Source organism: Triturus cristatus, chromosome 4_2, assembly GCF_964204655.1.
Source record: "Triturus cristatus chromosome 4_2, aTriCri1.1, whole genome shotgun sequence".
NCBI classification, from domain to species: domain Eukaryota; kingdom Metazoa; phylum Chordata; class Amphibia; order Caudata; family Salamandridae; genus Triturus; species Triturus cristatus.
Window position 1 is genome coordinate 564,577,421 of NC_140586.1, and position 26,677 is coordinate 564,604,097.

General features: G+C 44.9%; 1 protein-coding gene across 1 annotated transcript in view; it reads right to left on the minus strand.

Moving 5' to 3' along the window:
- Positions 1–26,677, minus strand: part of WDR47 (WD repeat domain 47) — a 294,267-nt gene that overhangs the window by 19,405 nt on the left and 248,185 nt on the right. The window contains exon 11 of the mRNA XM_085602213.1: positions 20,290–20,459. Coding sequence (XP_085458339.1) covers positions 20,290–20,459 — 170 coding nt within the window. The remainder of the gene's footprint in view (positions 1–20,289; positions 20,460–26,677) is intronic.

The window sequence follows — 26,677 nt, forward strand, 5'->3', positions numbered from 1 at the left end:
CTGGCTACATTGGGAGAGGCTAGAGCTTTGAGAGTGTTGAGGAAAGCTCCTAGATAAGACTGCACTTGCGCAGGGCACAGATGAGATTTCTGTGCATTGATTGTGAAACTGAACTGATGAAGTAGGTGTACTGTTGCCTGAATGTGTAATATGCAGTTCTGGTAGGTGCCCGCTTTGACAACCTAGTCGTCTAGGTAAGGGAAGACATGGATACACTGTCTCCTGTGATGAGCAGCTACTACTGCGAGACATTTGGAGAACACTCTGGGGGCCATGGTGAGTTCAAATGGAAGCACCTTGAACTTGTAATGTTTGCCTGGTATCACAAATCTGAGGTATTTCTGGATGAATTGAAATGTGAAAGTAGGTGTCTTTTAGATCTAGAGTAGACAAAGTCGCCTTGCTGTAAAAGAGGAAGAAATTGTTGAAGAGTCAGCATGTGAAAGTGCTCTGACAGTATGTATTTGTTTATCTCTCTGAGATCTGGAATAGGTCTAAATGAGCCGTCCTTTTTGGGAATTAGAAAGTAAAGGGAATAAACCCCCGACCCTTGGTACTGAAGTGGGAATGGTTCCATAGCCCCTTTGAGTAATAGAGATTGCACTTCTTGTTGAAGCAAGTGCTGGTGGTCTGGTGACAATTTGTGATATCGAGATGGAATATTTGGAGGCTTTTTGGTAAGCTCCAGGAAATAACCATGTTGGATAATTCCAATCACCCATTTGTCGGTGGTTATTGATTCCCAAATGGGGAGAAAGTCTTGAAGTCTTCCTCCGACGGGTGTGGAATAGTTGGAGGGAAGTGTGGAGAAGTAACTGCTTATTTGGGGAAGGGGAATTGCAGGGTGTAGTGTTTTTACCTCTGCCACTGGGACTATTTACCCTAGAGCCTCTGTTGGAAAAACCTCTTGCAAAAGATGATTGGGAATTATTTTTGTAAGAGGAAGTATTTTGGTCTGTCCCTGTGGATTTGGACCCTGCCCTGTAAAAGGAGGGCCAAAAGGAACGCCAAAAGGAACCTCTGTTAGAGGGAGATTGAGCGCTCCCATGGATTTTGCCACATCGGTGTCTTTTTTCATTTTTTCGAGTGCTCGATCAACTTCAGGGTTAAAAGATGTTTCTTGTCAAAAGGTATGTTGAGAATGGATTGCTGGACTTCAGGTTTGAACCCTGAAATACGTAACCAGGCATGTCTCCGGAGAAGGATGCTAGTATTTACCTCTCTAGCTGCAGTATTGGCCGCATCTAGAGCACATCTAATGGAAGTGTTGGAAATTAGTTTACCTTCTTGAACTAAATTCTTGAGCTTTGGCCTTATGCTCATCTGGGAGAAACTGTAGTAATTGCACCATTTCGTCCCTGTGGGCCCCATCATATCTTGCTAGGAGACCTCTGGTGTTAGCAATATGCCAATGATTAGCTGCTTGCGCAGCTACATGTTTGCCAGAAGCATCAATCCGTTTTTACTTTATCTGGGGAGGAGCACCCCCAGAGGCTTGAGAATTAGCTCGCCTTCGAGCATTAGATACTACTACAGAGTCAAGTGGTAAATGACCCTTAATGAAAATAGGGTCTGTTGGGGAAGGTTCGCATTTCTTATCTACTCTAGGAGTGAGGATCCTAGCATGTACAGGATCTTCAAAGATGTCGTCTATGCATAGGCAGTGCCTGACTGGACTTGTGCTCCTAAAGTTTCAAAGAGAAAATCCTCCTCCATGGACTCTTTATGGAGCTCCACCCCATGGTACTGTGCAGCTCTAGCAATGAGCTCCTGATATGACAGATTGTCATCAGGTGGCGATGGTCTGGCAGGGTAAAGTTCTGTTTGTGTATGCTGTGGAGGATCAATGGTATAATCCGTCCAAGGATCTATTGGTAACTGTGTGTCATCATCATCAGTATCACTTGCATCAGGGTGAGGTAGAGGAGACTGACTAGGTGTAATGTGTAAAGGATCAAGCTGTGGTGGAGAGGGAGGAGGAGGAGAAGGTAGTGTGTGGAAAGGACTAGTACCCACATATTTCCTCTTCAATGGAATCTTATAAGAGCTGTCATTAGGAAGCCTGTGTTTGGATAGCCGTTTAGCGTGAATATGCCCTGTATCAGGATTAATAAAGAGTTTTTTCTGTTTCAGATCCGGTGTTACAACGTTCACGTTTGGATCCGGTTGTGGTACAGGCAGCTCTTTAATTTTCGCCACCGAGCTGTAAAGTCCTTTCGACGCTGAAGATGTCGGCTCCAAAGAGGGTTTCTTTGGTTTTGGTGTCGAAGGTTTTGACTACGAGCCCAATTTGTGCTTAGAGCCCGAAGGTTAGGGCTCGGAAGTGGGTTTTTGGCTGACTCGGTTCCGAGCCGGAAGTCTTGTCAGAATGTTTCGGTGCCGAGGCGGAAAGCGGAGCGTTAGAAACCTCTGCTCGGTGCTGACCTTGGCTTGAATGCAGAGGTTGTGACGTAGCCTAAGATATTTTAGGGACGGTAAGTGGGGGGGGGGGTTCTGTACTCACGTCCCCTTGTCCCTGCGGCACATCATCGTCCTTGAGGACAATCTGCAACTCTGATTCAGATTCAGACGCCGCTCAATCCTGTTCTTCTTTGGCCGCTGAGACCTCTTGCTCGCAGTCTTCGCCGAAGCGATCCGGTGTGTCATCTAACTGCTGCTGCTGCATCTCTTGACGTCGAGCCCAATGATCACGGAGAGTTTTCTTTGATCTGAAGGATCGGCACGCGTCGCAGTCCTGTTCTTTGTGTTCTGGGGACAAGCACAAGTTACACACCTGATGTAAGTCCGTACACGGATACTTCGAGTGGCATGGGGGCAGAATTTGAACACAGTCAATTCCATTCACAAGGAGACCGATCGATGCGGATAGGCCGGAAGGCCGCCCGCGAAATTCAAATCAAAATGGACATTTCTTGATGGTTGAGTAGAACCGCGGAGAAAAGGAAACACGTTCGAAAACAATACCGTTGAGGCTAGAGTGGATTGCGCACCGAGGGGAACCCGAGGACCGATTCCGAAACGGAGCGCAGCAATACACGTCCGAACCCGATTGCCCAAAAAAGCTATCTAACAATGGAGTCGATGCCCATGCGCACTATCACCGAAAGGAGGAGTCACCGTACCTCTTGACTGGAAAGACTTCTTCGAGAGAAAAAACTTGAAAAGATCTGGACCCAACACTAGATGGCAGGAGTATGCAAAGCATGTAATCTACAGCTAGATCAACAAAGGAGAGGGGGGGGACCAGGAGCCTGTTTAGGTGCAGTCCGTGCTCCACAAATTACTGTTAAATCATAGGGGACACTGTTCCGAATTGAGGGTGCACAGTGTCACCCAATCAATAAAGAGAAAGATACAGAATAGAGTAGACGGTGAAAGGAGGAGGAAAAAGAGAGAGAGGCAGAGGTGCATCCCCAGTATCGAGGATCCAATCCCAAAGGGGAGAGCCTCTTAGTTGCCCTCACACACCCCGAAGGAGGTCATGCTTCATCATCGAGCTTTTGCTCCTCGTCGGGCCAGTGCTGTAATGCCCGACGGGCCCTCCGAAGGGTCACTTTCACGCATATCTTTTAAGAGAAAAGCCGTTAGGTGAGTGCGGGTGTGTGAGGTGGATCCAGTAGCAAAAGTAGTGAAGTGCGTGCAGTGAAGGATGTTCGAAAATAATTAAATACAACTACCTAGGAGTGTCCATAGGAAGACCTTTTAATAGTGTGGTACCCCTGGTAGATGAAAAAACCAAAAGGTTGGTGAGTTACTGTGAGGGTTAATGTGCCCCGTGTAACTGTCAAAAGGTCGACATGTTTCACGCCTGGTATCTCTGAATGATCAATGGTGTTTCTTCAGGACCTAACTGATGTGATAGTAGTGCACGCAAGAATGGGGTTCCGTAGTGAAAAATGGTAACCCACAAAAGTGAGAGATAGCTTGGGGGTAACCACAGTGCTATGTTCCCTATTATGTGGTGTAAATCTCGACTCGTAGATCTACCCAAGCCAAAGAGGTACCTAAAGAGGATGACAAGTAAATAGAGAAAGACAAAAGGATTTATGTGTCAGACGTGCCATGGCAGAGGTGTTCAATGAACCTTAGCACATGAAACAGGGTAGTGTCTGCAAACAACATCACTATACCAATGGGCATTAGAACATGACGGTATGAACTCACAGTAATTACGTTTGTAGCTAGTAACAGTTCTCAGCCAGTTACCTGAAGGTACATGCGGAGATCCCTTAACAACGTTCGGCCATGCAGAGTGGTCACAAAATCTGGCTATTACGTTTTGGGTATCCCGCTAATCCCCCGAGGATAATTGCCGTGGTTGTGGTCTGTAAAAGCAGAGAGGAATTCAGTGAAACATACAGGTGTAACGTATGGTGCGCGACATTCCCGGGAGTGTCGAAGTTCGAAGGCCCCACCGATGGCATGTCACGCAACCAGTGTCGGAAAACCTATGCAACGCTCAATCTTTAGTTATTACAGATGTTGGTGGGAGCCACATAAGTTGAAAACAAACTCTCGGAACTACGTACAGAACAGAATGAAAGGTATTAGCCTGGCTTACCCTCATGATAACGGGAGAAGTCTCCCAAGGTTAGTTTCCTTTGGGTGCCCGCACCCTATTGGCTAAAAACAGGGGAGAGAGTCCAAAAACGGACAAAGTAACAGTGACTATCAGTTGCATTGATGCGGACCAGATTATTGAAGCCTGTTGCATAGAGTATTAAGTACATTCCTCCACCGTGGTGGCGTTTCTTACTCACGGTTGAGTCGGGTGCCGGCTCATTAGCACCCACCCTCTTCCAGCGACTGCCTGCATGGAGTGAGTGCGGTCTCTGCGCAGTATTCATAGTAGTCGAGGTGATGACCGGAGGCGTTTCCTTCTTCCTGTTTGTGTACGTGTAGCACATCGTCATTGCCTGATCTAAATGCGCATGTTCAGAAAGTTGTGTCTGAAGGGAAGCGTGCTCATGTTCTAGAAATGTCTCGCTAATGCGCATGCGCTAGTCGTGGTATGTCTGTGCCCGCATTAAAGAGTCAATATATAGTTTACGCGAAGTACGTTAAATATACGGTAGCGTATGTCTCAGTGAAGCAAAGGTTGTATGTACATCATGGAACATTGTCCCCTTATGTAGATGTAGTGGATCCATGGGGAGACGCATATGGATGAGTGTTTTAGATGGTTGTCAGTGGCCCTTAATGTCTCCCAACTCTGACTAACATTGGTGCAAACCCAATGTATATATTTGCTAAGGGCAAGTGTGGTCCTTGCTGCTAGTGAGTACTCACTAGTGTGAAATAGGGAAAAGTAAGGCAAGGGGTGGATAGAGCTGCCGGTGATAGTGGTCAGGGGCGTACATGTGTCATGTACTGGTGTTGAGATCGCATTTTGCAGAAGGTCACAGTTCCACCCAGGGTATTTCATCATTCAGCTCTCTGATCTGGGTTTATAAGCGAAAGACCCAATGTTGTTCTTGTCGTAGAAGGGCTTGCATGTCTCAAGTGGATCTAAATTCTTGGACTGTTCATGCAATCTGGTCACGTTGTGGCCTACCTCCAGGTAGTGGTTAGCCAGCTTGGTGGCTGTCCTTCCTCGTCGTATGGTACTTTTGTGTTCGCTTATACGTGTCTTGATTGGACGGAGGTCATCCCGATATACCTGAGACCACATGGGCATGCAATGAGGTATATGCTAGATCCTTTCCATAGTATCAGGATGTCATCTATGTACCTCTTCCATGTCATGAGGTTGTCTTTGTACCGCCAAGACGACCTATAGTATCTGGGATCGATTTACTCCTGGAACCCTTGAGCCAGTTTAGTGACCACTGCCTTCGCCCCTCGGTCCAGGCAGCCACAGCGTACCTCAAGGACACACAAGATGTTCTCAACTAATAGAGGTCATTAATGAGAATATCGAGCCCATCGACCTACTTCTAACCCTGGATGTGGAAGCATTCTACACTAATATCCCCCAGGATGCCACCATCGAGGTCGTGAGTCACCTACTCCAGTAATCAGACCTACAGTCCAACACCCTGGTGGATTTCATCAGCGATCTGATTACCATAGCTCTAAAACAAAACTTCTTTATGTACAAAACATCTATCTATCTTCCATCAGATACAAGGTACCAGCATGGGCAGCACTTTTGCGCCGAGCCTGGCGGGCCTGTATAGGGCATCTTTTGAGGCCAGGAACATTTTCTCTGATGACAACCCATACAAAGACAACCTCATCACATGGTGAGGTACATAGATGACATCCTGATACTATGGAAAGGATCTAGAACCATCTGTAACTCATTTCTAGAACTGATCAAAGGACTCAATCCACACCTCCGATTCACCGGCACAATAAGCGAATCAACCATCCCATTCCTGGACTTGAAAATCATCCTTGATGAGGGTGAACTCAAGACAACACTCCACAGGAAGGCTACCGATTGTAACAGTCTGCTAGATTTCAAGAGCCACCATCCTAAGGCCTTACGTGAGAACCTTCCGTATGGCCAGTTCCTGCGGATACAACGTAACTGTACCACCACCCAGGATTTTGACACTGAGGCCAACCACCTTGAGAAGAACCTTCGGGACAGACACTACCCGAAAATGGTAGTAGAAAGGGCGAGAAAACGAGCAAGGAATAACGACAGGCCCTCCTCGTAACGAAAGAGGAAGAAACAAGTAAGATCATTACGTGTGTCACCACCTTCACACCCCTATCCAACAAACTTAAAAACATCATTAGACGGAACTGGAAGACCCTAAATATTGATACACTAAACCTGGAACAACCACGCTTGGCATTCAAAAGGACGTCTAACCTACGGGATACCCTGGTCAACACACGCACACTGAACAAAAAGAAGAATCCACAGAACACAACACTCTAGAAACTACCACCGGTCTCAGGGCATTACCCATGTGGCAACTGTAACGCTTGCTCCACCACTACCCAGACGAAAACACTAACTCTAGACGACTTCGTCTGGGAACAACGGGGACACCAACTGCAACACTAAGAACTGCATATACCTCATCACATGCCCATGTGGTCTCAGGTATATCGGGATGACCTCCGTCCAATCAAGACACGGATAAGCGAACACAAAAGTACCATACGACGGGGAAGGACAGCCACCAAGCTGACTAACCACTACCTGGAGGTAGGCCACAACTGTGACCAGATTGCATGGACAGTCCTAGAATTTAGATCCACTTGGGACATGCAAGCCCTTCTACGACAAGAACTACGTTGGGTCTTTCGCTTACATACCCAGATCAGACGGCTGAATGATGAAATACCCTGGGTGGAACTGTGGCCTTCCGCAAAATGCGATCTCAACACCAGTACATGACACATGTACGCCCCTGACCACTATCACCGGCAGCTCTATCCACCCCTTACCTTACTTTTCCCTATTTCACACTAGTGAGAACTCACTAGCAGCAAGGACCACACTGGCCCATAGCAAATATATACATTGGGTTTGCACCAATGTTAGTCAGAGTTGGGAGACATTAAGGGCCACTGACAACCATCTAAAACACTCATCCATATGCCTCTCCCCATGGATTCACAACATCTACATAAAGGGACAATGTTCCATGATGTACATACAACCTTTACTTCACTGAGACATACGCTACCGTATATTTAACGTACTTCACTTAAACTATATACTGACTCTATAATGCGGGGCACATAATGCGGGGCACAGACATACCACGACTAGCGCATGCGCATTAGCGAGACATCTCTAGAGCATGCACACACTTGCCTTCAGACATTACTTTCTGAACATGCGCATTTAGATCAGGCAATGATGATGCGCTACACGTACACAAACAGGAAGAAGGAAATGCCTCCGGTCACCACCCCGACTACTATGAATACTGCGCATAGACTGCACTCACTCAATGCAGGCAGTCGCTGGTAGAGGGTAGGTGCTAATGAGCCGGCACCCGACGCAACCGTGAGTAAGAAACACCACTACGGTGGAGGAATGTACTTAATAATCTATGCAACAAGCTTCAATAATCTGTTCCGCATCAATGCAACTGATAGTCACGGTTACTTTGTCCGTTTTTGGACTCTCTCCCCTGTTTTTAGCCAATAGGGTGAGGGCACCCAAAGGAAACTAGCCTTGGGAGACTTGTCCCGTTATCGTGAGGGTAAGCCGGGCAAATACCTTTCATTCCGTTCTGTATGTGGTTCCGAGAGTTTGTTTTCAACTTATGTGGCTCCCACCAACATTCGTAATAACTTAAGATTGAGCGTTGCATAGGTGTTCAGACACTGGTTGCGCGACATACCATCGGTGGGGCCTTCGAACTTCGACTCTCCCGGGAACGTCGCGCACCATACGTTACACCTGTATATTTCGCTGAATTCTTCTCTGCTTTTACAGACCACAACCACGGCAATTACCCTCGGGGGACTAGCGGGATACCCGAAACGTAATAGCCAGACTTTGTGACCACTCTGCATGGCCGAACGTTGTTAAGGGATCTCCGCCTGTACCTTCGGGTAACTGGCTGAGAACTGTTACTAGCTACAAACGTAATTACTGTGAGTTCATACCGTCATGTTCTAATGCCCATTGGTATAGTGATGTTGTTTGCAGACGCTACCCTGTTTTATGTGTAAAAGAACACCACCGCCATGGCACGTCTGACACATAAATCCTTTTGTCTTTCTCTATTTTTCTTGTCATCCTCTTTATGTACCAGGTTTGGGTAGATCTACGAGTCGAGATTTACACCACATAATAGGGAACATAGCCCTGTGGTTACCCCCCCAAGCTATCTCTCACTTTTGTGGGTTACCATTTTTCACTACGGAATCCCATTCTTGTGTGCACTACTATCACATCAGTTAGGTCTTGAAGAAACGCCATTGATCATTCAGACATACCAAGCGTGAAACATGTCGACCTTTGACAGTTACACGGGCACATTAAGCCGAACAGTAACTCACCAACCTTTTGGTTTTTTAATCTACCAGGGGTACCACACTATTAAAGGGTCTTCCTGTGGACACTCCTAGGTAGTTTTATTTAATTATTCTCGAACATCCTTCACTGCACGCACGTCACCAATTTTGCTACTGGATCCACTCCACACACCCGCACTCACCTAACGGCTTTTCTCTTAAAAGATCTCCATGAAAGTGACCCTCCGGGGGGCCCGTTGGGCATTGCAGCGCCGGCCCGACGAGGAGCAAAAGCCCGATGATGAAGCATGACATCCTTGGGGGGGTGTGAGGGCAACTAAGAGGCAAGACTCTGCCCTCCCCTTCGGGATTGGATCCTTGATACTGGGGATGCACCTCTACCTCTCTCTCTTTTTCCTTCTCCTTTCACCATGTACTCTATTCTCTATCTTTCTCTTTATCGATTGGGTGACACTTTGCACCTTCAATTCGGAACAGTGGCCCCTATGATTTAACGGTAATTTGTGGAGCACGGACACTGGACCTAAACAGGCTCCTGGTCCCCCTCTCCTTTGTTGATCTGTAATCTACAGCTCACATGCCTCGAACATGCTGTTTATTCAACTCCATAAAGATACACCTGTATATTATGGAGAGTAACAATTATCAGTGTAACTATTTTGCTCAAGAGACAGTGAATTGAAGTACGGGGTTATCAAACTTGGTAGCTGCTTGTATTGTTTAGTGGAGAGTTCGTACCTGTGCTGGATTCTTGCCTGTGATCTCTCTTCATTGCCGCTAGAACCTCATAGCTTCGGTGGGCACTATAGAAACTGTGCTTGATCACTACAGCTGGTGGGGGACCTGTAGAATTCACTCCGTAGTTGTGCTTGTAGAACCCTGCAGCTGTAACCCTATTACTGCATGTAGTATTTCATTTAGCTGTGAAATTAAAGTACTTCTCTTTTTATTTAGACAGGAACTGGTCTGGAAAGTGATTCACTGCCGCTCGCAGCTGAATCTCTGGGTGATTTCTTACGGACTACTACGGTGTGGGACTGCGAGGACCAGCAGTCCACACCACCTACAGCTGGTCACTCTTCCCGCCCCGCCTCTCTGGTGCATAAAACGGCTCGCGGCCCCCGCTTCGCGGGAGCCGCTCGCAGCGGAATCTCTGGGTGACTTCTTACAGACTACTACAGTGTGGGACTGCGAGGACCAGCAGTCCACACCACCTACAGCTGGTCACTCTTCCCGCCCCGCCTCTCTGGTGCATAAAACGGTTCGCGGCCCCCGCTTCGCGGGAGCCGCTCGCAGCTGAATCTCTGGGTGATTTCTTACGGACTACTACGGTGTGGGACTGCGAGGACCAGCAGTCCACACCACCTACAGCTGGTCACTCTTCCCGCCCCGCCTCTCTAGTGCATAAAACGACTCGCGGCCCCCGCTTCGCGGGAGCCGCTCGCAGCTGAATCTCTGGGTGATTTCTTATGGACTACTACGGTGTGGGACTGCGAGGACCAGCAGTCCACACCACCTACAGCTGGTCACTCTTCCAGCCCCGCCTATTCGGAGCCCAACCCCTAACGTCACTATATATTTTGACGCTAGTCGCTGCGTGGGACGCGCGCGGGACGTGCCGGGCGAAGCCCGGGCCAAGGGCGGGCCCGTTTGAGCCCGTTCGAGACCAAAGAGACTGGACTGGGCCATCCCCTAAGCCCGTTACCCGAGGCAACAAGATAAGTGTAACAGTAATTTGATTAAGGTATTCTGATTGACAATGGCGGGTGGAACGGGCAAGGGAAGAAGCACTGTGGGAGGCGTTTCTATGGCAGGCACATTGGATAATTTTATTGTAAGACCTGCCACCCTCCTTGAACGTGAAATTGACCTTACAGAACGTCGCCTTTCCCTTGACCCTGTGTCTCAAACGTTCTTCATTGGGAAAAATTGCAAAGTCTGTCACACCCAAGGTAAACACCAAAACTCTTACCCTTCATGACCCCATTGTCCCTGATGAAGATAGTAGTGATGTCTCCATGGATATGACTACGGAAACTCAGAGCGGCAAAGAAGGGAGAAGCATCGTTAGGCATTCTACTTCTAAATTAGACCATACGACTGCCCAAACTGAAGGTGTATCTACTCGGCACAAACATACGTTGTTACTGAGGCTACTACCTCTTCCTCAGCTAAAACTCTAGGAGCCAAACCTAAACAGAAGATTCCCAAGCGAGGGAAAAAGGGCAGTCAACTGAGATCGACGAATCCGAAAAACAAAATCGATATCTAAGAACCAATCTAGTGCTGTTGATCAATCTCTGCCTACAGTGACTGCAGATCCAGTTATTAATTTGGACCAGGGACTCTGCTCCAAAATTGAGGAACTCTTTGCCCTTTCTACTCGCTCTATTCAGGACAGACTGAAGCTCATTGAAGAGCGTCTTAAGAAACTTGAACAAATCGCCCTGTCAACCTTGAACTTAACCAAATGTTTAAGTCAGGATTATCAACGGTCCCTACTGTGCAGTTTTCATCTGGCAATCAGTCTGCTAAGGCCAAGGGTAAAACTCCTGTACCTTTGGCTCCTACTTTCGAAATCCCGAAGGGATCATCGAGGGATAAAGGTGTGGACCTATTATGCACTAATACTAACTTAGATCCTAATGGCCCTAAAGATTTACCTTTAAGAGAAAACACATCTCTAAGACCTAGTGATGTCAATGAAAATGTAACATGTGGTAAGGCCCAGAATTTTAATGAGACAGAAAATAGCCCCGTGCACAATAACAGGAGAGGTTTTTTGCTACCTAGTTTAGATTTGCCGCCAGAATCCTCTCCCTATGTTATTGTATTAGCAGGGGTTCCTGGTTTGAACAATACTGCCACTGAAATATACCACAAATTAAAGAATAAAACAATGCACTGGCTTAATTCTAACCGACCACTCCCCCCCTATATACATGGTAAAATTTTGTTTGCTCGGAGAGTTAGTTGGGTAGGCAAGGGTAACAAAGATATACCAGGGGATTGCATCGTTGTGAATTTTAAAGATACTCAGACCGTAGAATATATTCTGCAGGAGCGTCCACTTATGCCACACACAAGAATTCGGCCACTTCCCCTTGGTTATTTTTATGGTTTTAATCCTTACCAAACAAATAATGGTACTTGGGAAAAGGTCGGGAGGGGCAAAATAGTTACTGACATTCAAAGATGCAGGTTGGCTACAGCGGATTGTGGTTGGTTAGAGGCCTTTCCGACAAAGAACAGATTTAGCGGCCTTGACCTGGTTGATTGACTGTGCCCAAAATCCAATCATCCCGAATCCACACGGGAGTCGACAACTGATGATAGGAACAAGCAAGCTAGTGAACACAATGTATCCTCTGGCTGCTTGGCAGTTTACTTGCCGTTTGATTCAAAGGACAACTCTACAAATGTTCTTTCTATCAGTGAAGTGGGGGAGCAAAATAACTACCTTTCACCGATTGAAAGCCCCAGAGGAGCTCCGGCTACTGGGGACTCCTCTCAAATTTCAAACGCAAGATCACTTAAAGATGCTGATAAAATCTCTGATTTAAGACTCCTCTCTTGGAATGTTGCAGGGTTGTCCGCCAGGCTAGGGGATGCAAACTGCATATCTTTTCTACAACAGTTTTCTATCATTGGTCTTCCACACGCCGGCAATTAGTACGTCTAGGGGGAGAAATAAAGGAGGTCTTTGCACCTATGTATCAAATTGTTTGAAAGAAACAAAAATTCTTTTTGCCCCAGTCTCGGATTTTTACCAGATTTTGACAATTATGTACGGGGGTAAACAAAATTTAACTCTGATAAATTTTTATAATAACATCCCAAAAGACGAATGGATATCGACCTTCAATGAATTACACAAGATCCTTAATAACATCGAAGGACAACAAGCTGCTGATACTTGTGTGATCTGGATGGGTGATTTCAACTCCTTTTTATGTCCACACAGCAACCTTAATATTTGCGGGTTGGGCGAGGTTGTAGATGTCCCCACAGCACACTTTTTTCATACGCCTTTGGGTAATCTTCTAAACAATTTAATATTTTGCCTGGACATGGGGTTCGTTTATGAACTCTGCTCCCCCTCAGTCCCCTTCAATACCACCTTTATAGGTAGGGGCTGTAAATCAGTTATTGATTTTATGTTAATATCCAAAAGGTACTCTAGCCATATTCGCTCTTTTGAAATATGTGAAATAGTTATGAGCGACCATTTGCCAATCAGTATGTCCATCTCCTCCCTGGGGGGTAGTGGAAAGGCTAATACTGTAGTCCAAAACCTATATAACTATAGGTTGGGTCTTGCCAGGAAGAATGGTTACGCTCTCAAATGGGATAAAGTGGAACCAGTGGCTTTTTTTAGAAAACTAATTCAGTCTAAAGAGAGGGATTTCGATATTTGTCTTTCCGAGAACGATGATCCTACTAATGTGCACAACGCTTTCATTAGTATCTCTGAGGAAATACAAAATTTGCTCTTAAAACCTCAGAAATCAAGGGAGGCCGGAACAAAGAGGTGGTTCAACAGGGATTGTAGCAAGACTCATGCCTGTTTAATGACAGTTAAAACGAGACCCTAGGGATATGGCTGAAGTTAGATCTGCCAGATCTGCATATCAACGTGCATTAAAAAATAGGAAAAAACAGATAAAACAGGAAGCATGGCAGACCCTGCGAGAAGCCTCCCAGTCAAAAGATAATATTGCTTTCTGGAGAGCTGTAAATGCCCCTTTTTTTGAAGACAACTCAACAGACACAATTGAGATAGCAATTACGGAAGAGGCTTGGGCGACTTATTTCGGGGAGCTCTATTTAGCAGAAACCGTGGAAGATTCAGGGTGTGGGCTTAACCCATCAGGACAGGATATTGTTCCATTTCCAATAAATGTTGTATTACTTTAGAAAGACGTCTTGGCAGCCATTGATAAGAGTGTGGCAGGAAAGGCCCCGAGCCCTGATTGAATTCCTGTTGACATCTTCAAGGCTAATACTGCCTTGTGGGCCCCGCTTTTAACACATGTTCTAAATAGCTTTACCAAAGTAGGATTCCCTTCTACTTGGCAGGAAGCAATTGTGGTTCCTATTTTTAAAAAAGGCGACCGAAATGAGCCTAAGTGTTACAGACCGATTTCTTTATTGGACTCACTTATGAAGATCGCTGGGAGAGTTATACTCAATAAATTACAATTATGGGTTGAAGACAACGGTATTCTCTCACAGTTTCAATATGGTTTTAGGGAAGGCTTGGGAACAACAGAGCAAGGTCTGAACTTAGCTCTTTTAGTAGCCAAATATGTTGAGGCTAAAAATGAAAGCTTATTTCTTACTTTCGTAGATCTAAGCTCGGCTTTTGATTGCCTCAATCATAACAAACTTTGGTCTACACTGCAGGATATGGGAATAGACCCAAACCTCTTAATTTTTATCCGGGAATTATATCGAGGGGCAGGTGCTCGGGTTCGTTTTGGGGACAAGGGGGATTGTACTTCCAAATTTGCTATAGCGAAGGGTGTGAGACAAGGCTGCATATTAGCTCCATTTTTGTTTAATTTATATATCAATTCGGTAGCCTCTCACCTCTTGGAAGATAAGCAAGATTATCCCAAAATAGGAAATTCCTACATCCCCATTCTTTTATATGCAGATGACGCAGTGATCATGGCTCGGACCCAAGTGGGACTCCAGAGATCACTGAAAAACTTTTCAGACTATATGGGCAACAGGGGCTTAAAGATCAACATAAGTAAGACCTTTAATTTGTGCTGCACCAAAAAGAAGAATATCACCTGTAAAACCGTTTTATCCAATTCAAAAATTGATACGGTAAACACTTTTTCTTACCTAGGTATCAATTTTGAAAAAAGGGGTTCGTGGATCGTAGCTGGCGAAACAAGAAAATTAGCATTCACACGAGCAATTGGGGCAGTTAAAAATGTTGCCAATAAGGTGGGAGGACGTCCAGTACCTGCCCTAGTGGATATTTATAAATCTAAATGCGTGACTACGGCGCTATATGGTGAAGGGATCTGGGGGATAGCGAAAAACCACAGTCTACAGCTCTGTGAGAATGCTCTTCTTCGCTATCTCCTGGCAGTCCCGGGGTCCACTTTTACTTTTGTATGTCATCAAGAGCTAGGCCTACCTTACATTGAGGACCTTATCAAAGTTGATCCGATCTTATTGTCTCACAAAGTATGGTCCTCTAATGAAACAGGCCTGAATAGGGATATTATCCTGGATTGTTTAGGTCTTGAGGGGGCCTCAAAGATTTCCTGGTTTAAGTACATAAAACATTTTTTGGCGGCCATGGGTCACCAGGAATTCTTTGATGTACAGGATAGTATGGCAGGGACATCAAGGAAGAAGCTCAAGAAATTATGTTTACATTTCTTGGAAGACAAACGGTGTCAAATAGAGAAATGCAAGAGCACTGTCATGGCAAATTGCTTACTCATACAAAATCAAGGCATTCAGCCATATTTGTTGCAAGTCCCCTGCTGCTATTCCCGTATGTTACTGACTCGTTTTAGGGTGGACATCTTTTTTAGATTAGTTACTTTCCCGGAGATGAACTGTTGGTCAAAAGAATTAATTCCCTGCCCATGTGACCTGGTTTCTGCTCAATCCTCCCTCCATTGTATTTTCAATTGTAAATTTTATTCAGGTCCTAGGAAAGGAATTTTAATCCCTGTATTAAGAAAGTTTGGCCTGAGACAATGTAGAGCGGCACTGTTAAGATTGCAAATGCTAGAGGACGATTTGCTCATGCTCTTGGTGTCAACGTTTCTTAAAACCATTATTAGATTTAGGTCCTCAATGAATTAAGCTTTTTATTGTAATTCTTAAACTGATATTTAAAGGTTAACTATTTGTAACTTCGATGTATTCACTTTGAAATGTTTTAAACTGTGCTTTTATGGTTTTTGATTTTAAAATCGAATAAAGCTATTAGAACTGAACAGAACTGATTCACTGTGCTAGTCTGACTGTTGAGTTCTGAGTCTCTGGCCTAACACACAACTTTCATGAGCAGCCTCTGATTGCTTGCCCTTGCTACCCTAAAAGTCCAGCTCAGAAGACTTGTACTTGTTCCAGTTTGCTATGCTATAGTAGGACAGACCCCAGGACACCAGAGGCTAACTAACTACCTCAACAACCACAGATGAGGCCCAGTAGCACCTGCCAGCCGTGTGGCCATCAAAACAGGGGGTCTGATAGTATTTATGCTGATTCTTCAGAGTAGTAAGGCTTGGAAATTGAGGTGAACACAGTCCGATAATTATGCCTCTACACTGAGATACTTCACCACTCCGGTAGTTCCTTGGGTAACTCAGAGAGAGGGTTGGAATAGATCAACCATGAAAGGAGAGGTTCTGTGTAAAGTGCTCCCCTCTGGAAACAGAGCTCTCTGGTGGGAGAAACCTCAAAAAAACTCTTGTTTATATACAAGGCGAATGGGGGGAGGCTTGCGGACACCGCATATTACTTTGAGCTTCATTTTCACGTCTACTAGGTAGCATTTTAGTTTCCGCAGACTGTTCCTGAGCTTCTTTGGGAGTTTGGTATAAACAATGTTGGAGTAATAAAGTGTGCCATCAGTAAGGGTCTTGTTACTTCCACCTACTGGTCAGTATGGAGAACATGGAAGATCTCATGCGAAAGAAGCGCTATAGATTTAAGACTTTCACCACTGTGTTGACTTTGGGAATGATGACTGTTGCTGAATCAAAAAGAAGTCCCAAGTTGCAAACTTTTAGTATGCTGTATTGTTCAACACCGGAGCTGAACGGCAATTTGAAGGGTGGCGAGTTTCACCAGCTGAATTTAAACATACCAAGCTCTTTTGAATTCATTATGAATATAATCGATCCAGGCAGTGAATTGATATTAGTCTGGTCCACTGCTCACTGTCTAATGTCAAGCTGGACATTAACATGAGTCATTGGGACAAACAAATGATACTGCTCAAGGAGCCTCTCAATTCCAGACTGTGGTCGAGTCAATGTTTTCGCAAAGACCTCAGCATTATCCTCAAGGCCCAGCACAACACATGCTTGGTATGTGTAAGTAAAGTGCACATTTTTGCCTCTTGCAATACATACACAAGGCTTGAAGCCCACAATTTTCAGAGATCAAATATGTGGTGAAAGTGGTGAGAACCATAAAATGTTTGAGCATAAAAATGGCGAGAAACAATAATAATGTAATAGTGTCATCAGTATCACCAGTTATCACTATTTAGAACCTGTATCCAGTGACCCTGCTACCTAGTGGGAGAATACGAAATGGTAACATACTATTGAATTAATAAAATGAAAGTTCTCTGTTTATCGAGGATGATTCTGATTTGCTCGCATTCGCAATTTAACTTAACCTTGTTAGTGTTTATCGCGGCTAACATTCAGCAGTATAAGGTGAAAGCCTGATATTGTGTCTGTTTACATGTGCAGCTAATGCTCATACTCCTCATTGTCTGATAAAAGGATAGCTTCTTGGGTTATGGGCCTGATGTCCAGCGAGGGAGGTCACAAAGACAGTTCTAGTCAGTGATAAAGTGTGTGAAATCTCTGGGTTTTGGTTATTCAAGGAGGACTTTCCTGATTCCTTGGGACAGTATGGCGGTCCGCTGAGGTCCATGTCCATGAACTCTGAATATAAGGTGAACAATTGGCGTGCTTGCAATCGCAGACCCAAGAGAGAATTAAGAGGGGATTAGATGGTGTAGATTTCAAGCAAACCATTAGGCACTCAAATTAAGGCTCGTTAGTTTTTCGATAACATTTTAGCTATCTTTTATTTTTTTAAACTTGTATTATTTGCTTGTGAAAGTGAGTTTCTAATATTCACTAGAAGTGCCTTGCATTTAGCGTTATGTAGGCTATTGTTAAAAAATGAATGGTAGAATATAATTATATCTGTGGTGATCGTCGACTTCTCATATGAAAAAGGGGAATCCATCCTAATATTAAGTACGTCCACAAGAGGGTTGGAGAGACCGAAGTCTATTTTCTCTGATCTCTGGATCCACAGACTAGCTATACAGCTCCAAGGGCTAAGGAAAATCTAAGCGGGTGGACTCACTCTTTATGGTTCCAATTTTTATTGCTAAATTCAAAAACAATCGGTAGGGCCTTGACAAACCTTTAAGATCATCAATTTGTGAGGAAGTGACTAAGTATATATTCCTCCATGCATTCAATTTTATTTCTTCATGAGCATTCAGTGAATACAAAGTTAAGTGTGAAGTGGCTCTATGTGGCCAGAGAAAAAGACACTGACCAAGAGTGGAATAGACAATAGAATCTTACACGTAAAGGACATGTAGTCTTGAAAGTCATGCCTCTGGGACATTAAAGGCTAGGTAAAGTAGTCCAGCCTCACAACTCCCAGAATACTCCTGGCCCTGGAAAACCTAGCTGGGTTGGGCAAGCATTGGGTGCATATGATATTGAGGAAATGTCATTTATGTGATACTTGGTCTTATTACAGAGGCTTCACAAAATTTCTGGTATTGGTCATTAGGCACTGCTTCTCACAACATTGGTAATGGAGACGATTGGATGTGTTAGGACGTATGTAGACCATTTCATTTAAATACATTCATGAAAAGCAGACACAACTACATAAGTAAAGGAATTAAACACCAACTTTACAATTAGAATACCTAAGTGATTTAATTTGCATGTGGCATTTGCTGAGACCTTTAGCTGCCTCTAAAGGCTCTAAATAACAAATGCCATTGATGTCCAAATTAATAATTTATCGCCATGAAAATGATAAAAAGGCAAAGTTAACTCATACATATTGCAGAACACACATAATTCCACTTACAAAATCATGATAATCAAAAGCAACATCTCCATTGATACTAATGTCAAAAAGTGTTTGTCTTAGTTGAAAAAAAGAGAAAATTAAGAGGCCACGCAGAGATTTATTTACATACAAATATTTTTATTATATTCTAAATCTAAAACACTTTTTAATTCTTACTTGGGATGTATAAAGTAAGCTCCTCTTGCAAACCTCTTCACACCCCTTTCAAATAGTTGTGGAAAAAAAAAAGATTTCACACATCGACTCAACGTTGTGATGATAATGGTTTTAAAATTAGCTATTAAGAACATGGCACATCCATTTTGAGCCCTGCCGCTTGACAAAACACTTCTACAAGAAAATACTCCACTAGTGCATACACAGATATAAAGCAGAAAACAGAAGCTACAGGTAACCCAATAACCTGGACCAACCCAAAACTTTGCTTGCGTAATAAACATTCTACACACTTCTAATCCTTACCGGACACTGAAAGAGAAGCAAAGACAAAAAATGATCTACATCAGTGGTGATACTCAAAGAACGGCTCAGGGGCTGCATGCGGCCCGTCTGACCTTCACATGTTGCCCCTTGGTGAACAGAAGCACTGGGGAGCTGTTTACTCGACTCAGCACTAACATTGATTTGATGTTTAATAAAAATTTTAAAGACATCTTGCAGCAAACGTGTAAAATCTGATAAAGTCTCTTCAAAGTTGAAAAAGTGAATTTCGTTCACAAGCGGTACTGTTTCACCTCTGATTATATCAGTGCATTGAGAAGTATTTTTTTTTTAAGTGATAGATTTCAAACATGAATTAAGAAACATTCATTCTCCCTCCCTCCCTCAATCCTAATGATGAACTAAGAGGCAAGTCAGGTGTTATATACACGCTTTGGGTGGGCTGGGTTCCTATTATACATTAACAACATTATATTTTATTAAATAAAACATAGGAGAGGTTTTGTACAGAGAACATGCTGAAGAACATATTTCGAGGTCCTCTTATACGTGATAATAAAGAAAAAGGAGGGGAAGTGCAATAAAACAATTGCCTAGGATAACACAATTTGGTAAAGTGGAGAAGCTGGGATTAATCCCAGATTTTCTGGTTTCACATTATGCAATTCAGCCACTAGATGTATATGCATCGCATCCCCTACACCCACCTTAATGATGCCCCTCGACTAACCCACCCGAATCTCCGTCTCAGTCTCCTGACCGCCACCCTGCTGCCATCAATGTGGCCCTCAGTCACATCACGGACCAAACTTTTTGGCTCCTGGGAAAATGTTTGCGAGTACCTATGATCTAGATACTTTACTAGAGAAAGAGGTGTCAAATAAAACACCTGTATACTCGTAAAACGGTGTGAATACATAGTTTAAGACCATATGGAAGTATATCATGGTGGCTTTGTTTACAAATAAATCTTAATTGACAATTCTGCGTGCAAGCAATTAAAAGTATTGTATTATTCCTTAAGAATATAAAGGACCTTACCTGTGGCATTGCACGTTTCAGGGTTAAAGGGAAGTACTTTGACAAATTTGTCATTTGAACCAGTAGCTAGCAGTTGACCACAGTGACTCCATGCCACACAGTAAATGGATCCTTTGTGATGTTTGTTCCTCTTAAAGCGTACAACTGGCTGTTTTGGGACACTATAAGCACTGCAGGAAAAAAGGCAATGTTTACGTAGGATTAGGAGAAGAGGAATTTCGTCATTTAATTTTTTTTTTTTTTATTATGGAGCTTCAAGCCATGAAATGTCATAAATATAAATAGATACAAATATAGGAGATATATGTGGAATAGCCAATTACACACTACATAATTAACAAAGAGTAAAATAAATGAAGATATTACGTTGCCCTTGAGCTACTTCTGCATTTCACAGATCCACCACTTCACCTTGCCAAAAGTCATTTAAGTATTACCACAATTTCCGTCCTTAACTAATGACACTACTACTCAGGCCTTGTGCTATCTATCCATTCAGCCACTGGCACCCAGATCAGAGTTCCACGCTTTGTTGCCTTGCTGCCCTTGCAGTGGTATAAATTATTCTCAAGGTGATAGATAGACCGCAATCTCGATGGCCATTGATGGTATGTAGGAGGTTCCGAGTTCAGCTAAGCATCTAAATATCTTGGCGGGTGTATGATAGAGATTAAAAATGGTTCTGTAATGTTGACTCTTCAACCCTGCTGACAATAACACCTCCCGGCCCACTGCCAGTGATTTCTGGACATTTGGTCACTGACCTCTACTCTCCTTTACCATTTTACTACTTGAATTTCACAGTCATCAGGCATTAAATCAACCATGAGTTTATATAAATTGGACTAATCCGACCTCCCCCAAAACTGCTCATCAATTCGATGAGTGGTATCTTCTTTAGTAATATTTGATCCCTATCAATTTTTAACACAAAGTCCCTAATACAAAAATTGTCAAATCAATCCAAATTTTTGCTGCAATTCAGTGTACAAGTACATTTGGCCCTGATAAAATAAATTCCCCAGTCTGGCCACGCCAGCTTGCTCCCACACAAGACAGTTTTTACTATGGAAAAGGGTTAGGAGGATTGGCAAGCCCCAGAGAGGAGTATGATTTTTACACTTTGCCAAGGCCATTTTTGCCTGGAGTTTTATCCAGATTTTAAATGCCACCCTGACTGTCTTAAATTAGATTTTTTTGTAACTTTGTTCTATAGCCCTTAAAAAATGTTCTTTCGGCTCCGTACTTAAAGGCAACTTGTATATGGAAGGTGGCCAGTTCAGGCCTTAGATTTCCACTCCCCCTTCCCGTTACAAGGACTACCAAGCATTGCAGCATAGCTGCTCAGTATTAAAACCTGAAATTAGGCACTGCCAAGCCGCTTCTAGTCATTGGGAGCACAAGATGTCTTAACTCTCTCCTAGCCCTTTTACATTCCAATATAAAGTTAGTACATTTGGCCTCCATCTGTCTACACTATTGTTGCTCTATATCTAGTGGTATAGCCCTGAATAAATAAAGACCTTTGGCAATATCACCAATTTTAGGTTGAGCCTAGCAGCGCACATGCGCTGCAATGCGAGGCAGGGTGCATCTGCTTTATGGCATTGATCCCACCCCTTGCACGCCCCTCACTTTTCATTGGTTCCCTTTAGTGCCTTTCTAAATATGGTTCTTTAATGTGTAGCAAATGGGTCACATTAGTCCCTCCTTTCATGGTTTGGTTCACGCCCATGGCCCACTGTCTCATCTCTCCAAGGGGCATTTAGGTTACTTCAGCGGGACTATTTTCTTGTTTTGCCTTGCCTCTGGGATTGGTTTGTTGATTTTTAGGGATGGGAGAAAAGAATTGCGCATAAGCAAACGTGATTTTCCCCATGCCATCCCCTCCGCCGTCGCCCCACTTCTGCTCCTATCACTGCTTCTTTCAGTTCAGCACGGCGGCTACCTCCTGCTTCCATTTGTATTCCCCTACATACCTCCAACTGGTACAAAGTTTTGAAGGGGTCAGCGAATAAGGATATCGCAAGATCTGCACATCTTCATAAAGCTATGCTGAGAATGAATTTAGTTTTATTGACATTTGTATGACTTTTATGGTTTTATCTAAAAGAAACACGAATAAAGTTTGTTGTTGATGATTAATTCATTTAGCCTTTCTGCATGGCGGGTATATGGTATGTGCTGTTTGTGAGGCATTAGCTAAACTGTGCCACACAGCGGAATAAGTTTGAACTTTTTAAGTCTCCTTCATTATAAAACACAAGCCTTGTTGAGACCGCTGAGGGAATAGGGAGCTTTGACGAATGCCGACATTACATGAGCTACATGCTCCTTTCCTCAAGGCATAGTGTAAAGGAAGGCTGTAATGGTTTATCAAGTAGCGCTGAGGTGAACTCTTTTTCAGCCCTTTCACCTCCCTATCACTAGTGTCGTGTCTGTGGGCTCCCTCGCGTATATTTTTCTTCTCCCCCTCCCTTTGGAGAAAAAAAGACCCCGCTATGACCCGGCCAGCTCTGGCTACTTCAAAGCGCTTTTTTAACCGTCCTGTTACACACCTCCACTTTTAACAAGCATTTGCAATGCAATAGGTCTCGCATTATAAAAGTGTGAGCAGTTGGCATTGCTAATAATAATGCAACACTAGCTATTGGCATTGTAAATGATGCCATTTATTTATTTGTTTGTTTTATAAAATAGATAAAAAAGGCATTGTCATGAACAATGACAATAGCTGAAACTTTTGCAAATGCGAGACCGATTGCATTGCAAATGCTTGTTTCAGTACTGCAGGCGTTTAAGTTTTAGTCACTACTCAAAATGAAATCCATTTTATCAGTGTTGCCAGTGCTCCTTTATGTTTAATGCCTTAAATGAAACACAATGTTCTAAGCAGATTGCTAAACAGCATCTCCAGCCCTGATCACAATGTTTCACTTCATGCTGGACAGTGGGCATCCTGTTTTTATGCAGCGCCAAGACGGGGTGAACAAATGCACAGACTGAGGTCTGTCAGCCTCCGAGGTTCAAAGCATTCTATGCAACAGTCCGCTGTGTCAAGGTATTGCCAAGTGTACAGCACAGTGGTTTTAAAGTTAGGGGTGACTTCCCAAACTTTCCCGAGGTGTTGATCGTGTTTGGTGACAGCGTATTTATGCTGACAGCCAAAAAACTGTTTGTGGTTGTGTGTGTTGTGTGTGTGGTTGTGGTTGTGTGTGTGTGGTTGTGTGTGTTATTGTGTGTGTGGTTGTGTGTATGTGTGTGTGTGGTTGGGTGTGTGTGTGTGTGTGGTTGGGTGTGTGTGGGGGGTGGTTGTGTGTGTGTGGTTGTGTGTGTGTGTGTGGTTGTGGGTGTGTGTGTGGTTGTGGGTGTGTGTGTGGTTGTGTGTGGTTGTGTGTGTGGTTGTGTGTGTGTGTGGTTGTGTGTGTGTGTGTGTGTGTGGTTGTGTGTGTGTGTGTGTGTATGGCTGTGTATGTGTGGTTGTGTGTGTGGTTGTTTGTGGTTTTGTGTGTGTGTGTGTGAGTGGTTGTGTATGTGTGTGTGTGTGTGTGGTTGTGTGTTGTGTGTTGTGGTTGTGTGTGTAGTTGTGGTTGTGTGTGGTTGTGTGTGTAGTTGTGGTTGTGTGTTTGTGTTATTGTGTGTGTGGTTGTGGTTGTGTGGTTGGGGGATTGGGGAGGGTAGAGGTAGGGAAGGAGAATGGAAGGAGGAAAGAAGAGGAAAGGGGATGTAAAATTAGTGAGAAGTGTGCCAGGAAGGCAAAGAGAGAGACAAAGAGTACAGGAGGTTCCGGGGGGATAGAATGTGAGAGAAGAGAAAGTGAAGGGGAAGTGAAGTGAGGACAGCAGTAGGAAGGTGTCGGATTTAGGAGGGGACTAGATAGGGGGAAGGAGAGTGGGGGCATACTAGAGGAGATGAAATGGGATCTAAAGATGATAGAAGTGCGGGGGGAGATGAGTGAACATCGATGGAAAAAGAGGAAGATGGAGGGTGGAGACCTAAAATGTGATAAGATGAGGCAGGATCGGGAGGGCCGAGTACAGAGAGAGCAGAAGCTGTGGAAGGAAAGAAAAGAAAATAGAAATGGAGAAGCATGGGGAGGGGGCAGGAAAGAGATGGGGAGGTGAGAGAATAAAGAGTGGGAGAATAAAGAGTGGGAGAGAAGGACCAGGAGAAAAGGATGGAAGGTGGAGAGAAGAGGGGGGAGTGGCTGAGATAAGGGTGATGATGTAGGTGGAAGAAAGAAACTAAAAAGAGATGGGAGTGGAATGATTCTAGAGGAGAGGGAGGCTGGAGAAGAGCGGGGCAAGAAATAGATAAGGAGGGCGGTGGGAAGTGAGGCCAGAGGAGAGGGAGGCAGGAGAGGGTGCAAGAAAGAGATGAGGAGGGTGGGGGGGTAGCGAGGTCAGAGGAGAGGGAGACTGGAGAGGAGGGAGGCAAGAAAGAGATGTGGAGGGAAGCGAGGCCAGAGGAGAGGGAGGCTGTAGAGGGGGCCAGAAAGATATGGGGAGGGGGGGAGGCCAGAGGGTAGGGAGCCTGGAGGAGAGGGGCAAGAAACAGAGATGGGGGGAAGCGAGGCCAGAGGAGAGGGAGGCTGGAGGGGGGCAAGAAAGAGATGAGGAGGGTGGGGGGGGGGCAGCGAGGCCAGAGGAGAGGGAGACTGGAGAGGAGAGGGGCAAGAAAGAAATGGTGAGGGGGGGCAAGGCCAGAGGGGAGGGAGGCTGGAGAGGAGAGAGGCAAGATAGAGATGTGGAGGGCAGGGAGGGAAGTGAGGCCAGAGGAGAGGGAGCCTGGAGAGGGGAGAAGAAAGAGATGAGGAGGTTGGGGGGGGGGGGGGGGGGGGGGGGGTTAGCGAGGCCAGATGAGCTGTGAAGCATCCAGACTGTCCTGAAGGAAATAAGGTGCGAGGTCGGGGTGAGGCCAGAAAGAGTTGAGAAGGGAGGATGGAGAGGGGGGAGAGTAGATGAATATGTGGCGGTGGGGACGGAAAACGTGCTAGAAGCGAGCAGGGAGAGAATAAAAAGGTGTGGAGAAGAGATGGGTTTTACGCAGGTAGAGGGGTAGAAGGACGCTGCAAGGCGAGAAAAGAACATCGGAAGATGAGAAAGAGGGGTGAGGGAGAATAGAAGGAGATGAGGACGGATAAGCAGAGGGAGAGAAAATAAGGACAATGAGGCGAGAGAGTGGAGAAGATAACGAGATACAGATGAGACGATGGCGGTGGAGACGAAAACAATGAGATATGGATGAGAGGATGAGACGGAGGCTGGAGAAGTGAAGGGCGTGGAGGGCAGGAGAAGGGTGGGGGAGCGAGCATAGGAAAAGGGAGAGAAAAGGCTTCAGAGGTAATAGTGGAGAGGAGAAGAGGAAGGCTGTGAGGCGCAGAGGGAAGAGGTGAAAGAATGAAATGTGGAAGCGTAGTAAGGGAAGAAAAGAAAGTGAGGGAGGGGGCTTAAGGGTGGGATATTGTAAGAAATGGGTGGCAAAGAGAAGTGATGGGAAGGAAGAAAGTGGAGGAGAGAACATTAAAAGAGAGTGCTGCTCTAGAGGGGACACGAGGAAAGGGAGTACAGGGCATGAAAAGGGTGTGTGCACACTTAGGAGTGTGCACCTGAAGATGCGTAAAGGTGGTGAGAGGGAGAAAAGGGAGGGCTGGGGAAGTAATGATGTCGAAGAAGTGAGACGTAGGCTGAGATGAGGAGTAGGTGCAATGGCATGGTATAAGGAGGGGACGTAGGAGAGAATTAGCTTGAGAGAGAGGTTAAGAGAGGGACGTGTGGTGGTGTGCATCAGGAGGTACTGGGACAAAGGCAGTCAGAGAACGAGGGAAATGAGACAGACCACGTGTAGAAAGAGACAGCAAAGTGGGGAGGATGGTTATAGGATTAGAGGCGGCGCAGGTAGAAATGTGGGGAAAGAGGTGAGACTCGGAAGGACTGCATGGCGCACGCGGGGAGGAGGGGAGGAACGAGGGGAAGGAAGCACACTAGGTGGAAGGGGGGCAGGAGATATAACGAAAAAGGAATAACAAAAACGGAACGGAACGGAACATTCAGCTTCTAGTGCCCTGTGGACCACAGTTCCCAGAATCCCTCGTGCAGAAACCCTCCGCCTCCAGTGTCAAAGAGCTTATAAATTCACAGGCTCAGAGACTGCCCTTGGTACAATTAACATCCTTTTTGTGCTATGGCAGCTTTTCAAAAACATCATGCGATGCACCCTCCTTGGAAATAGACCTACAGAAAGGTGCGTTTTTATAAAGAAATAACCTGCTGCGTGCTTGTTAGTGAGTGAAACCATCTCTGACGGGGGACTGGGCTGGTATCACAGAACATTCTTCTAACCCACGCTCTGAACTTAGTGTTGGGTTACTTAAGCAATGCGATTGACA